Source organism: Echiichthys vipera, assembly GCF_963691815.1.
Source record: "Echiichthys vipera genome assembly, chromosome: 4".
Lineage (NCBI taxonomy): Eukaryota > Metazoa > Chordata > Actinopteri > Perciformes > Trachinidae > Echiichthys > Echiichthys vipera.
Genome location: NC_139829.1, coordinates 23,835,945 through 23,851,548, shown reverse-complemented (window position 1 = coordinate 23,851,548; position 15,604 = coordinate 23,835,945). Strand labels below are relative to the sequence as shown.

The 15,604-nt window shown below is 41.1% G+C and overlaps 1 protein-coding gene across 1 annotated transcript in view; it reads left to right on the top strand.

Moving 5' to 3' along the window:
- Positions 1-1,255: 1,255 nt before the first annotated feature.
- The window catches only part of adgrv1 (adhesion G protein-coupled receptor V1), a gene marked incomplete at its 5' end in the record, with an annotated part of 103,223 nt that continues 88,874 nt past the window's right edge, over positions 1,256-15,604 (top strand). The window contains 17 exons of the mRNA XM_083911993.1: positions 1,256-1,441; positions 2,024-2,173; positions 4,740-4,835; positions 6,318-6,422; positions 6,771-6,884; positions 7,184-7,414; positions 7,638-7,975; positions 8,100-8,370; positions 9,660-9,986; positions 10,346-10,522; positions 10,915-11,138; positions 12,227-12,353; positions 12,906-13,091; positions 13,284-13,464; positions 13,932-14,095; positions 14,184-14,307; positions 14,431-14,691. Of these exons, the coding sequence (XP_083768119.1) occupies positions 1,256-1,441; positions 2,024-2,173; positions 4,740-4,835; positions 6,318-6,422; positions 6,771-6,884; positions 7,184-7,414; positions 7,638-7,975; positions 8,100-8,370; positions 9,660-9,986; positions 10,346-10,522; positions 10,915-11,138; positions 12,227-12,353; positions 12,906-13,091; positions 13,284-13,464; positions 13,932-14,095; positions 14,184-14,307; positions 14,431-14,691 (3,262 nt within the window). The remainder of the gene's footprint in view (positions 1,442-2,023; positions 2,174-4,739; positions 4,836-6,317; positions 6,423-6,770; positions 6,885-7,183; positions 7,415-7,637; positions 7,976-8,099; positions 8,371-9,659; positions 9,987-10,345; positions 10,523-10,914; positions 11,139-12,226; positions 12,354-12,905; positions 13,092-13,283; positions 13,465-13,931; positions 14,096-14,183; positions 14,308-14,430; positions 14,692-15,604) is intronic.

The window sequence follows — 15,604 nt, the reverse complement described above, 5'->3', positions numbered from 1 at the left end:
TTCTGACTGTATCTGTCCACCAATAACTTCTAATGCTAGTGTCTTGTTCTACTCTCTAAGCTGACAAACTGATTGATAGATGGTCGCTATTTGAACACCCACCACTACTGAGAATAACTCAGATTGATATAACAGTAATGGAACATATGAAAAATGGGATATTTTCAATGTCCAACTTTCCTAAACGATTTTTGCTTTAAAAAAAGAACCAAACAGCATGACTTCATCCACCGTAGCTGCTGATATTCTTTTTCAACCTTGTAATTAAGAGCTAATTTTTTTCTTTAAAGACCTTACGTGTTCATGCTCTTGGCAGGGCTGTGTGGACCAGATTATGAATGGGATGGGTAAGAGGCAGCAAGGAGGGGAAGGACAGGACAGAGTGGCTGCAATTTAGCTATAAGCTGCCTCCACCCCACTTGTCATGCTGTGTTGTTTTGTTGTGTTAACCATGACAACTGTCTATGTGGCTCCATCCAGCTTTAGGATTATTCTGGGTGAGAGAGCTGAGGAAGAGGAGAGGAGTGAAGAGGAGAGGGAAAGCAGAGGACATGAGCAGAGGAGATTAGAAGAGAAATAGAGGGACGTGTGGGTTGGAAGAGAAGTGAGGATTATTGGAGGAAGCAGGAGAGCAGAAAATATCATTAGAGAGCACAGAATTGTACGAGAGGCTGTCGGAGCTATCATTCTGAAGTACTGAAAACACATTGAGTGATCACATTTATTCTGGCATAACATATTAAATGAAAGTGGTCAAAAAGAATAAACTCAACAACAACTGCTTCAACAGTTATGACAGCATGAGGACAACAGCCGTTTAAATAATGGAATAATGTTATGAATCATTTTAGACCACAATGATCAGCAAGCCTGCCAGACAGCATGGCTGCACATTTTCAAAAGCTAGGCCATCTGAACATCTGGCCACTCGATACTGCTGTACCTCATATTAATTTAAGACTGTATATTTCTTAATTTATTTTTATAAGGGTGATGAGTAGGTGTTCATTTACATTGTTTTTAATCAGAATGTGTGTAGTTTTATGGAGTATTAAGACAGATCTCTAAAACACTAAATCTGGAGTTTATGTATGCATCCACTGAATGTAACAAAAATAAATTAGCTAGCTTTCTCAATTTGTAAAACTCCTCAAAATATATGTATAATGACCTCTGCTTTATTTCAATATGCAATATACCCACATCTTTCTTTTTCTTTAAATACGTCCTCCCTATGCTTTGTCCTTCTGTAGGAATGCTCCCTGTCCTCCTGCTAGCTGGGTTGATTCTGGCTCTGTCCATCCCTGGCACTTTGTCTGAATCAGCCACGCTGCGGTTCCTGGGGCAGACGGACTTTGTTGTCAACGAGAGCAGCACAGCTGTTGTCCGGCTGGTCGTGGAGAGAGTGGGAGACCCGGTCAATGTGACGGCTTTGGTTCTGGTAGGTCATGGCGCAAAGCATTCAGCACTGACGACTGATTAATTTACCTATACTCATTGACCTGTCCCGTCATCTATTCTATCTGTAGACCTATCAGTGGCCTTTTTATGTATGACAGAAAGGGGCCAATGTGTCTGCAGAAACTCTTTTGGAAATCACAGAAGGGGTTTTGGCTTTATGTCCTCCACATGGGGGCTAGTGTCAGCTGCTCACAGTTGGGGTCTGGAAAGGCGAGCTGGTCACGTAGTGCAGTGAGGTTGGGGGGTGGTTTCCTATGCTTCATGATATCTTAACCATATTTCTTCATACAACTATTTTACCTGAGTCTCCTTATTAGTTAATGAAATACTGCGTTTATCATACTGACTTCCCGGACACTAATGGGCATAGACAGAAGCTCAACTCAAGACCGAACAGACAAAGGCGCCTCCATCTCTCTTGGGCCTTTCCTGTTTCTCTCCATGTCAACTTTCAATAAATGCAGAAAGCATTTCAAACAAACAGAAAACACACAAAGACAAAGGAATGTTACTTTAGTTATATGGCGAGTAATACAGTTGAATGTTTGCTTGTTTCACCCAGCTAGAGGGAGTTGACACAGGGGACTTTGAAGCCATTAATGCTGCAGCCTTCCTTCTGTCCACTGAGTCCAGTAAGACCATCTTCATTGCTGTGAAAGATGATGACTTGCCTGAAGCCGATGAGACATATACCTTCAACCTTACACTACAGGTAAATGCCCATTGTTTGTGGGTATGTGTGTGTATGTGTCAGCTTTTCTTTTTCAATGTCTATTTCTGGATTGATGATGACTCCCTCTATTCTTCCACCCTCGCTCCCTTCTCTCTCCCCTCTGTTGCTTCAAGCTTCCCTTCAACAAAGTCCTACTGTTCTACTTCTAACCGTCTAAAACCCTAACCCCATCTACCAAGCAACAGAGAGTGGTTGCGACAGCCACAGTAAGCCTGGGAGGCTCCGAGCTACAGGGTCTTCTTTGATGTGTGTCCTCTATAGTACTTTTCCAGTGCTGGCCTGGGTGGGACCAAATGTTGTGTGTGCCTCTGAGGTTCCCCACTAAAAGACACCTTTATGAAAAGAAACTAACTGTGACAGCCACAGCCCAACCACACAGTAGATTAAAGTGATTCTCTTGTTCACTGTCCCCGTAGACGCCAATTGAGTCATAATTGGCATGTCTGTTTCGATTATTTCAATTTCTGTATAAGTTGTGTGTTCACCATTGCAACTGACACACTGTTGTTGATGAAACTTCAGTCTGTTGCAATGAATCGATGGATACAAAAACAAGTACATTAAAATATTGTCATGTGTTTGGATACTTTTCGCTGACACTACTAAACAAACCATATTATCAAAAAGTGCAACTAGCTACATTCTTCTTGTCTAGTTACTGTAAGAAAATAGTTGTGCTTTTTATTGTACATAGTCTTGTATATAACAGCTGTTGCAATGTTTGAAAATTATTTTGAATGGGTATACATTGTAAATCTGTGTCAAAGGAATAACCATCACAGCCCAGGATGCCTTAGACCTAGAGACTATTGCCATGGTTTCATGTAGCCTTAGCTGTCAAGTTTGATTGATGAGCCAGGGGTGGCTGGTCTTGCTGTCTGCCTGTCTTATCCCTCACTAAAAGACCAAAGACAAAGGTCCTTGTGAACCACTGATCGTCAACTATGTACATTTACAAAACACTAAGCTCTGAGCAGCTGTCAGCAAGAGTGACTTTCTTCACAACATTTCAATTTGACGCTGCATTTTTGTAACATCTGGTGAAAATCCAGTAGCACAAGCCTGTATTTAGCCTGCTACTGAAGTGAAAGACCATCTGAGGCCCACTTAGCCCTTCTGTTTACACTACAGCGTAGACAAAGCTTTGGCCAAATGTTACCCTATCCGCTTACTGAAGGTCTGTCTGGAGGATGAATGTGCACTACAAGGGGTGTCATAGATCAAGCACAAGTAAGAAATAAAGGGTTGATCAGGGTACATGTATCATTTCTGACAGATATGTCTTTAAAATATGTTTTAATGGAGAATATTGAAACTTTGTTCGAAATGAGTATGACAGAACAAGACGCGATATATAGAAATAACTTAAAACTGTTGTGGTTTAGAGCAGGTGCAGCCTACCAGTCTGGCGCGTTAACAGAAAGTAGAAACACAGTGGATCGTAGAACTACATTTGGAAAGGAAGGGTTTATGTAGTGCACATTTTATACGGTCTATGATTGTGCTATGTGCATGTAACAAAGCTAGCTTTTAGGTAGCCAACTTATGTGTGTGAATCAGTGTATATTTGAGTGTGTTGATGTAGTTGGGCACACATGAGTGTGCAAGTATGTGTGTGAGCCGCGTCCTGGCTCAGCCATTGGCTTGGCTTTGTGAAAGCGTGTGGATTCTGTGTCTGTGACTGACCACTACAAGAGCTCAGTGGCGGAAAGAAAGCTCTGTTACAGCTGGGGAAAGCCCTGTTTGAATAGAGTGCTGAATGCAAGAGGCCTAAGCACTTTCTTGTTTTTTCATTTTCTCCTTTGCCTGCTTGCACACAGTTGTTTTCTAAGAACTTATAATATGACTGTTTGGCTGTCAAAAATGGGTTTTCACAATTGCCAATGGGGAGAATATTATGTTTCTGTATATAATACAATGCCAGGGCTCTCATAGTTGATACTTTTTCAGAAGGCCTGCCTATCTGCAAATGTTTGTATGTTGAAAAGGGATTTTGGAAGTTTTGGTGGAAGCCTGTTCACTTGAGCTCAGACACGGTGGTTGTCAGCACAGTTGGTCCATGAGATGCTTGTGAAAACACTGGTAAGCTGCTCACTAATGGAAACTTTGGAAAGTTACAAATAACAAGGCTGTGGTCATTCTCTTTAATGTTGTTCAGAAAAAGGAAAACACTCCTTGCACAGATCATAGGTTACGGTTCTTTTTGTTAATTCAAAAACTCACAGTTTAAGCCTTGTGAAGTCGCTGTGATTTTAGGCCCGGTGAGATCTGGAGTTTGTCTGGTCTTAGTGCCGAATCACAGAGCACAGAGCCTGCTGTGAGCTAACCTGACAAATCAACCAGGCTGAGACCAGTACTTCCTGTCTTTGTGCCCTCTCACCAGGGCTTCTCAGTGGGAGCACAGATATGAAGTGAAGACAATGGATAAGACAGGCGTTCTGGTTTTTCACATGAATGCACGTGTCAGGGGGAGGTTAAGATGTGTTCAGGTACATATTGTATGGCATGGTTTTATCTAACCATTTCAATTCCCTATGCTATCCAGAGCTCCTCTAATGGCGTGACACTAGGAACACCGAACAAGGCAACCATCACCATCCTGTCCAATGACAATGCCTTTGGAATAGTTGCCTTCAACTCAGTAAGACACCCCACCTCCACATGCATCTTGTATTCATTTATTCATTCACTTTGGTCTCATCTATTACAGTCAATCACTTGTAACTTCTAACTATGATTAATCCTACATCAATTTATCATAGTTTGTCACATGGTATTATAATGCAAATGTGCAAACAGCAGCAGCTTTAAGAAATCTGTAACAAGGAGAGCATTCTTTTACTTATGCAAGGCCTATGGTATCAAAATCTTTGGGATTTTTCTTTCAGTCAAAACTCAAGTCACAGTTTTTTCATAGGACGTTAAGCTGCAGGGACTCTTTTCTTGACCCTTTATGGATCTGTCAGCTCATTTTAAAGGCCATATGAGGTGCTGAATTGATTGTCCATTACTGGAAACTGCCAAAACTACAATAGTGTATTTCCCCTACTAGAAAAATATTAATCCTGCTCCAGTCATTTTACCGGTTTGTGCCACGCTGTATCCGATTTGTGCCTGTGGTACCAATATTGCCAAAACTTAATTAGCCACACCAACCTGCACTTGCACCATATATGCAGGCACTTGCATTCGTAACTAATTGCCATGTTAGTAATTAGAAGTAAAGGATTGGGGGTGGAGTTATTTGGACCCACTACTGCAGTATTGTGGTTGTGGTAGAAGTGACCATCTTGTGGTTGGGGGTTTCCAGGGGTAATTAAAACCACAACACTCCCTGGATTCACTTATCAGTGGAAGTTTTTATCGTTTCCATGGTAGCTGCGGTAAAACTGTTTGCCCTACCACCCTCAGATGGTCTCAGATGCTGGATAATGATTTGGCTTGCTTAGAATCAATAAAGGCCTTCTGGCCTTGGGAAATGTGTTTATGTTAGAATACTAAATTAATTCCTGTATATTATTTATTTTCTTTCATTTCTTCTTCATTTATACTCTCCTGAATATCTTTGGTTATGGGAAACTGAACTTGAATTATTTTGAAAAATAAAAGGGGATTTGACTTCCAAATTTTAAGACCACATTAAGGACTTCCAAGTACAGTGAGACAGAATGTGATAATTACTCATGGTTGCCATGAAATATAGTTTTTAATGCTGCATATTCCGCTAATTGTCCTTTGAGTCTGCATCTCCTTCAAAGAAATTCAGTTCAAATACTTTAATAGCATGCCCTTTCTATTCAAAGGACTGCTACCAAAGGACTCGCACAGTAAAATTTAATGAAATAAAATGAATTTATCATAGAATTAAAACATGAGATTTGAAAGTATTTGTTGACCAGTATCTATAAAATGTGTCAATTGTGACCACAAAATGTAAAAAACAATAAGAACCACTGTGTGTGTGTGTGTGTGTGTGTGTGTGTGTGTGTGTGTGTGTGTGTGTGTGTGTGTTTTGCTTTGTTTCATAATAACAGTTATTCTTAATACCTTTAGAAACTGTATTGAAATTGATGACATTGAACCTACTGTTTTTTTCTGTTTCACTGTCTCTTCCTTTTCTCAGACTGAAGAGATTGTAGTCGATGAACCAAGAGGAAGGAACCATTATGTGCCTTTCACCCTAATTAGAGAAAAAGGAACATACGGGACTGTGACTGTGAACTATGAGGTGAGAGGGCAATGTACTGAACATCAAACAAACAAACCTAAGACACTGTGCTTTATAGTATTTAAGAAGGACAGACAGTGTTATAGATATGTTCCTGACAAATGGGCTTGTTTTGAAGATACTTATTTGAGTTTATACTACTGCCTTAACATAGACTTTTGAATTTAAGAGTTCGAAGAATTTAGACCTAAATTGCAACGTATGTAATTATTTGATTACATATTATTCCATGAGAGGGAATATTTTTTTCTCCATTTTTTATATGCTGTGCATTAATTATAAATGCAAATCTACTGAGAGTACATGAAAATGCTTAAGTGGATACATTGTCATACTACTTCTGTGCAGATATCTGATGGTCCCAATCCTGCCATTGAGGACCTCAGTCCAGACAGAGGGAACATCACCATTCCTGTGGGACAGGCTGTTGTGCATTTCAGTATCCTCATCCAGGATGACCAGGTATTGAACAAACTCGTCATTTAAAGCTAATCCTTATATGCAACCACATGTCACATATACTGTATGTCCATTCATATATGGTCCCATCATCATCTTTTTAGACAGTGTTAGTTGTATTCTTATTTGACAAAAGTTGGATGGAGGTATATTTGTACATCTGTTGTAGCATTTGAAAATGAATATCGAGATTGGGTTTTATATTTTTAAAGGTCAGTTTTCAAAGTTTGAAAGGACCAAGCAGTTTTGTAACAGCTGCATACAACTGAATGTGAACGTGTTTCCTTTTCTTTGGTGGCCAGATCCCAGAGGATGACGAGGTGTTTTCAATCAGGCTAACAGGAGTGGCAGGTGGGGCCCTCCTCAGGCCCAATGCCAGCAGTGTCCAGCTGAGAATACGGCGTAATGACAGCCCACTGCGGTTCCTCCACTCTATCATGGCAGTACCAGAGTCCGCCGGAGTCATTGCCCTCAATGTGACCCGTGGTCGGTTAACTGAAGATGGGCCACTCATCGGCTCTGTTGACACCGAGGTTTCTTTCTTTCAAACCAGTTATTTATTTACCTAGACTTTTGACTGTCAAAGAACAGGGCACAGCCACTTTAATTATATATGTACAGTGTACTATATATGATAATGTATATAAATGTGTGTGTGTGCATGTACTGTACATATATATACACAGTGTATTGATGCAGAAAAAACTAACAAAAAAAAAAAATTCATATAAACCATCTGGACTATATTGTCTTTAGGTCTCTGTAGATTACATGGTGGTGAGCGGTGGAGGACTTGGCAGTGCCACACCAGCTGTGGATTTCCTCGACCTACAGCCAGTCAGAACAGTGACATTCCCACCATTTGTCTACAAGACCAGCTTGTTGTTTAAAATCAGTGATGACGACTTGCCAGAAATCGCAGAATCCTTCCATCTGGTCTTGCTGGAGGAGACCATCAGAGGAGATGCCGTGCTAGTATCACCTAATGCTGTACTGGTGACCATCGAGCCCAATGATAAGCCTCACGGTGTCCTGTCGATCAGCAGCAGCGCGATCATTCAGCCAATCACGATCAATGAAGACATGACACAGAGGTGGATAACTTACGTATACGAACTTTTCATTTCATTTCATTGAATGGGTACGATAACGTAAGGACGTCATAATAAAATTACTTCTTTAATCATCCTTCGTTTGTTCCATTGTCAATTCCCCTAGATTTGAAGGAATCATTATTGTAAGAAATGGAGGCAACTATGGCGCAGTGTCCACCAACTGGTCCATCAGTAGAAACTCCAGTGACCAATCCCCAGTGTCGGATGATTTGACGCCTGCAGCGGGGACAGTGAGGTTTGCGGCTGGTCAGGTGACAGCTGTGATTCCAATCAATATTGTGGCAGATGATCTACCTGAAGAAGCAGAGGCGTTTACCCTGAAGCTGCTGCCAGATACTGTAACTGGAAGTGCAGAGCTCGATGAGCCGATGGAGGTCAGTGTAGAAGAGACCTATGTATATATCATGTTGCTATAATGGGTTTGTAGCAATGGGAGAAGAGGGACAGATGACTGCACTTGTTAGGGAGCATATCCCCCAGATGTTCCGCATGTGTTTTGCATGTGCGAGTGTTTGTGTGTGACCTACTGTAAGGTACAGTGGCAAACTTGGCACATTCTGCAAAAGTTTTTTCCTCAGTGTGTCACTTTACTCTGTGGATGTTCCCTTAATGTGGCTGAATCAAAACAAAGCAGAAACAGCAGGCGCACTCTGTGTGTGGTGTCTGTGTGTTCTTTTTTAGAAAGCGTGGGTGAAATGGTGACAGGTTTTTTATAGCTTCCATCTTTGTCCAAGCCTCCTGGCCATGTGTGAAAGCAGTGGGCAGATCTAAGTCTTGTTTATATTGAAGCCATGAGACGAGACGCATACAAACTCTGCCTTTGGTCACATTCAAAACCAGAACAGCACCTCAGATTTTAAGGTTATTTGGTCTGTTTGCCATGTGTGCAGAAAGAGTTGGCTCAGCAGAAATTCCTTGAAGAATTCATTAACGACTAGGACAAGTTAATCAGGGTTAATTGTCATTAATGTTAAGCTGCATCACAGACATTACACTGAGCTGTAAATCGGCTATTGTGAGCATGCCAGGCAATGCATCAGACAATTGTAGGTTTCAGGGAAATGAATGAGCCTCAGTTAAAATGCTCATAAAAACTACTATAGCAGTCTTAGCAGAGTTAATTAAAGAGGATGCCTCGCTAAAGTTAGCTAAGGGCCCTTTTTTTTATTACTTTCAGTCTCATTTCTTTTCATTCCTCTCTCTGTTCCTCACCTCTCCTTTCTTCTTGTGACCCGAGATGCAGTCTTAGTAACACAAAAACAGGATGCACAACAAAATCTGCCAAAGTACTTGATGGTAAATGTGGACTTCATTGCAATTATCCGCTCACATCGTAAAGATCAATCACCTTCCTCCTCAGTCACTGAGAGAGAGAGAGAGAGAGAGAGAGAGAGAGAGAGAGAGAGAGAGAGAGAGAGAGAGAGAGAGAGAGAGAGAGAGAGAGAGAGAGGTGCTCCCTAATGGGCAGTGCAGTTAAGTCAAGCCCTTCTATCAAACTTTTGAAATCCCATTATCTTCCAAAGCACAGTATATAAAGCTAATTGTATGAAATGTATATATTATATTTGAGGCAATAAGAAGCATGGTCATAGTTAATCAACTACTGTATAACTTACTCTTTGACTTATATATTACTTTTATTCCTACGCTGCTCTGTCCCCAGATGGTGTTCTACATCCAGGACAGTGACGATGTCTATGGGCATTTTCGGTTTGATCCAGCAAAAGAGCAAAGCATCCAAAGCCAACCCGAGGGCCGTTTCCTGTCACTAAATTTCCTGCGAGACGGTGGTACACTTGGTGATGTTTCTATGACCCTCACTGCCCTCTACATTCCTGCAGGACAAATAGACCCAGCACTGGCCCGTGACCAGGTTCTGAATGTTAGCAGGTCTGTAAATGTGGTGTTTTCTCATGAACGGATGGTCCACATCACACTACCAATCAGGAATGATGCCTTTCTGCAGAATGGAGCTCATTTCTTAATACAGGTAACATTAAAAGGCAACATTTTGCTTCCATGCCCAAAAATTTGCTCTTCTGTTCATGTTTGCACTTGCACACCAAATCAGTGCTGTCCAAACTTGAAGTGCCTCATTTGCATGTGTGAATGGTTTGACACAGGCACTCAAATTGGGCATGTTGCTATGGGATTTGTCCAACTGTCCAAACTTACAACACCACGTAGCTCTTAAAGCAGACAAAAAAGTACAAGAAAAGCCTCCTTCACATCACAGACTTTCAGTCACGCATGCATATAGAGCTGTATCTGTGATCAATTAATTGTTATAGTAACATGCTGAGTGTTTGAGCCTTCTATTAACTGAGCTGTTTCTTCCATCTCCCCTAGCTGAGTGACCTGGAGCTGGTTGATATCAACCCCCGAATTCACTCAAACAGCCCAAGGTTTGGGGGACCTCTAAACCTGACCTTGACGGTCACCCCTGACATTGCTAACGGGGAAATCGGCTTTACAAGCAACACCACAGTGGTGGTTTATGAACCAGAGGACAGCAATACCAGCACAGTAAGATTTAAGCATGCAAATAGTGTCAATTCTGTGATGCTTGTCTCTGTTGTTTTTCAGTTGTTCAGTAGCACATAAAACACCATTTAACTATAATGTAACATCATTTGTTTGTAACTGCATGCTGTTTACATTCTACTTTCCATTTTTTAGCGTCAAAACTCCTCAGTTTTCATGTAGTCTGTAAAGTGCTAAATTAAACACTGTCAAAGAAAAAGATATGTTTCCTATTTTAACTGAGAAAAGTCTCTAATCACTGACTTTAAAGCCATCCTGCTGCTACTCCTCTTGTCCTTGACGACTCTAATCTTTGTACAGAAAGTGAATTTTCTGTATGTGCATACAGCATGTACACAGTAGGTGGTTAATTCTGATGATGTTTGGTGCTGCAGGTAACCCTTCCCCTGCGGCGTGATGGGACCGATGGTCAGGCTGAAGTGTTCTGGAGTCTTCAGCCAATTGGAGACAATCGTGCTGATATAACTGTTAAAGACTTGGAGCCTCTAAGCGGCTCTGTGGTCTTCCTCTCTGGGCAGAGTGATGCTTTCATCAACTTTACTATCATGGCTGACAATATCCCCGAAGTCAACGAAACCTTACTGCTCACTCTGGATAGGTAGGGATATTAAACACCAATATTATCATCAAGGCATATTAGACCATTCTACTCTGCACTTAAACACAACTTTAATACAATAACCTTTTGGGGGTTTGGAGTGTGAAGCTGATATTATGTATTGTTTAGAGCAAACTTGTACAACGAGTGAGTCCAGTGGAACTAGATAGGCTGAGCGAGTGCTATCTCATCCCATCCCTCCTTTGGTTTTCTGGAGATATTTGTGTGTGTTTGTAGTAGTGGTTTAGGGGACAGGTCCATCTGTTAGTCTATGTTCTGATGAGAATGGCAGCTCTCTCTCCCTCCCACTCTTCCCCCTGCAGGGTGGAGACTGCACGCTTTATAGTGTACTTTGGGTAAGTGGAGAGTGGAATGAACCTGGGCCTTTTGTGTGGCGTGAATCAGGACTTTGTTTTCCAGAGAAGGGCCTACTTCAGGATTTCTGGGGACTTTGCTTGACGTGGGGATGAGGGGGACTGGGGCGGGGTGGGGGATTCAGTGATGGTGTGAAAAAAGGGAGCCCAAAGGATTGTGGTTGTTGGGAGTAAATAGACCATCTTCTTTATGTGTTTCGCTCTAATTTAACCAGGCTTGATTGTGCACCCCTTTAAAGATGTCAGTGTTTGTATGCATGCAGCGCCTTGGCTGTGACTGTTTGTTTGGAGTGCTTCATTCTGTCATGTCTTTGTCTCTAATTTAGCCGTTATGTGATGCTTACTTGGCTCCAACTTTCTCAACATACACACACATACACACACACACCCCGATGGAGCAATAAAGATGCAGGCTGATTGACATTGTTATTAAAAGTGGTTTCCAACATACAGCATGGAGCCACTAATGAATAAGCATCACACAATACAAGGAGTGCATTGAAGATGAAAGATCAAAGTTGAGCTGCTTTGTCTTTTGATATCACTTGATGTTTCCGATGCTCAAAACACATAACAAAAGAAAAAAGTCCAATAAACTTCCATGTCTTACTTTTTATCTAAAGCACGATGCAGGTGCAAAGACTTGGGTAAGTAGTTCAGTAGTGGCCCCTTGCTATTATGATCTAATGCTGTTTATGTGTGTATGTGTTCCAGGAGTAATGTCGAAAATCAGATCCTGAAAGCCGGCTTTACCAGCAGAGAGATTGTCATCATGGAGAACGATGACCCTGGGGGAGTCTTTGAGTTCTCCTCATTCTCCAGAGGTCCATGGGTCATCAATGTAAGTCTTTAAACCGCTGAAACAGCAACTTCAAATTATAATTGTATAGTTAAACTGTATTATTAAAATATCTAACCAGCTACAAACAATGTGAAACAATTGTTACATTGAACTCCACTTGTGGCTATTTGTTTGTGCTGTCTTTACTCAAGTACTGTACTTAAGTACATTACAATATGTACTTTACATTAATATACATTGCTGTACATTCTGATGTATTATTATGGCTTAACCTTTTGGCAGTATCTGGGATTTGCTCCAACTTTATCAACTGCAACATCGAAGTGATGTACACATGAATGCATCGCTAATTTTAATCCAGTAATATAATATACTTTATTCTGACATAGGCCATTGTGATCATGACTACTTGTATTTATGGTACTTTAAGTATATTAATACTGATGAACTTTTACTATTTTGAATGCAGGACTTTTACTTGTAGTTTTTAGACTGTGATCTTTTTACTTTTACATCAATAAAAGATCTGAGTACTTCTTTCACCACTGGTCTCTGGTTCTGGTCACATCTGTAAACTTTAAACTTACCTAGGAGGGTGAAGCTGTGGAGCTGCATGTGGTCAGAGCCCAGGGACAGCTGCTGAAACAGCTGGTGCGATATACTGTCATGCCATCAGGCAATACTGAGTTCTATGGCGCCACGGGCATCCTGGAGTTTAAACCAGGAGAGAGAGAGGTGGTAGTGGCACTGGTGGCAAGGCCTGATGGGGTCCCTGAGGTAAGAACTTGGCCGATTCAATGTTGACCTTTCAAGTGTATATACTAAGTAATTAATTTACTACTAAATGAAGCTCTCCCTGTCTGATGGTGGTGTTTTTTGTTTAAGCTAGTGAAAAAAAGTCTAATAAAAATTATGCGTTAAACCTGTGATTGCTACATGAAAATGTTGTGTGTCTGTGTGTGCATACAGCTGGATGAGACTTTCTCTGTGGTGCTTAGTAGCCACAGCACTCCACCCAGTCGTCTAGGCAACCGCAAGGAGGTCAACATCACAGTGCGGAAAAACGACGACCCCTTTGGGGTCATTGAGTTCATCCAATCAGGACTGACAGTGGCCATCAATGAGAGCAAAGGGGACAAGATGCACCGGGGTACTTTGAAGTAGTAGTAGATAATTGTGATACTTTTCCATGTAAAGTAGTTTCTCATTGACACTAAAATTGGATCTTATTGGAGAACATTTGTCTGCATAGGGGATGAGTTGGACTATGATTAAAGTTTTTATTTTCATCATACCATGTTTGTGTAATGCATGCAAATGTGTGCAGATAAAGAAATACTTGGAGAGCAGGAAGTTTGGGCCACGCACAGATTATGCAATCCAGTAATCTATCTGATTCTCCTGGGAACAGCTTCTCTCAGTCCCTAGTGAATGTATCACCAGTTTTTGCTCAGCATACAGGCATACATGTAAAACAACAAAACTTGTATGAGGTTTAGCATTGGGTAAAATAAATACATTCAAATGTCAAGAGAAAATTGTATATCCAAGCGGTAATGATTTGAAGAAGGTTTAAATATTTACATAGATCGCCTCTGTCTTCTGATTCACCTTCAGCGGTGTACCCTATAGTGAGGAACAGGGGTCACTTCAGAGAAGTGTCAGTTTCCTGGATCTTGGAGCCAGCCCTGTCTGGAGATGCCAGCCCCCTTCAGGGAAACATCACCTTCATGGAAGGGGAGTACCTCAGAAACCTTACTCTCTTCTCTGTACCTGATGAGGTAAAAATTACAAACTCAACTCAAATGCATGCAATCCAAATTTGATTTACATTTCCTTGTTTGAATCTTAATTAATTTTGTATTTAAGATCCCAGAAGACATGGAGAATTTTACCATCACAGTGTTAAATGCAACAGGCGGTGCACGACTGGGAAACATACTCAATGCCAATTTACAGATAAATAAGAATGATGACCCCATTTACTTTTCTGGTAAGGATCCTGCTCTGGATACTATTTATGAAGGATCCTTTGAAAGACTGTTATAATATCTCGATATATTGTAGCTGAAGTCATTAACTTCTCTTTCGTCTCTGTGTCCCTCCCTCTCCTCAGAACCTGTGGTGGTGAGGCTTCGGGAAGGGTGTGTGGCCAACTTCACTGTTCTCAGGGCAGGTCGGGCGGACTTTGTTGCCACGGTGATGTACCGTGTGGAGTATGGCGAGGCATCTCCAGGTGACCTCAACATGCTGAGTAATGACACGTTGCTGGTGTATGACGTGGGCGAATGGATGAAGAACATCTCTGTGGTTGTGGAAGATGACAACATACCGGAGACTGATGAACACTTTTACATTGTTCTCTACAATGCTACTGGTGAGTATGAGCTTTTTAAACAAGTAGTTAGCACAGGTGGGCTGGTACAGTATAGATTTTATATATATAAGCATATCGTCTGTGAATCAGTCCTTATGTAAGGTAATATAGTGGCTGTGTCATATCTTCATATATGTTGTTCCCATGAGATAAGGAAAACAGTATAATCTGCATCCCCTCCAAGGATTAAAACAAAAGAAAGTTGCTTTTCTCATTTTTCAATATGCTTTATAAAATAACCTCATCTCAAAATAACATAACAACACTCCCTTCTCTCCTGTTTATCCTCATGTCTTAATGCCAGTTGTGTATGTACAGAGAGGAGTAGCTAGGTTATTTAGCATTGTCTTTGTTAAAACTCAAAGCTCTCCTAATCCCAGTATTGTGTGTCAGGGATGGAAATGAAAGACCAGTAGGCCCCAACAGGACCTTAATTACCAGACTCCAGACTTTCTAAGACACAAAGACCGGCCACTCCACTGGCCTCTCTCTGTCTACTGATTGACATGGAGTAGAGTAAGGGTTAGCCTCTGGTTTATGCCAGGGGATGGTCCTTTTATAGTGATTGTGTTAAAGTTAATAATCCTCATGTTAGAGGTCAATCAAACGCATTCTGGGATTTTAACACTCTTTACTTTTCCTGTTTAATTAGGAACAGGTTTGCATGTCTGTTACAGTTTACCTGTAGTCCAACAAATTGAAGTATGTGCTTGTGAGAGGTTATTGCAGTTGTGGGAATGCTATTGCTGCAAAATATCTCACTGCAGTTTTTAATCCTTCCTTGTCTATATAAATACATAAAAATGTAACATATAATAATTGTGGTGTATTGAAACCTTGTCCTTGGCTTTGTTCACTTTAACTCCTTTGCTGAGAGAAACATTCAATTTTGGACCCTTTCGTCCTGGGCTTG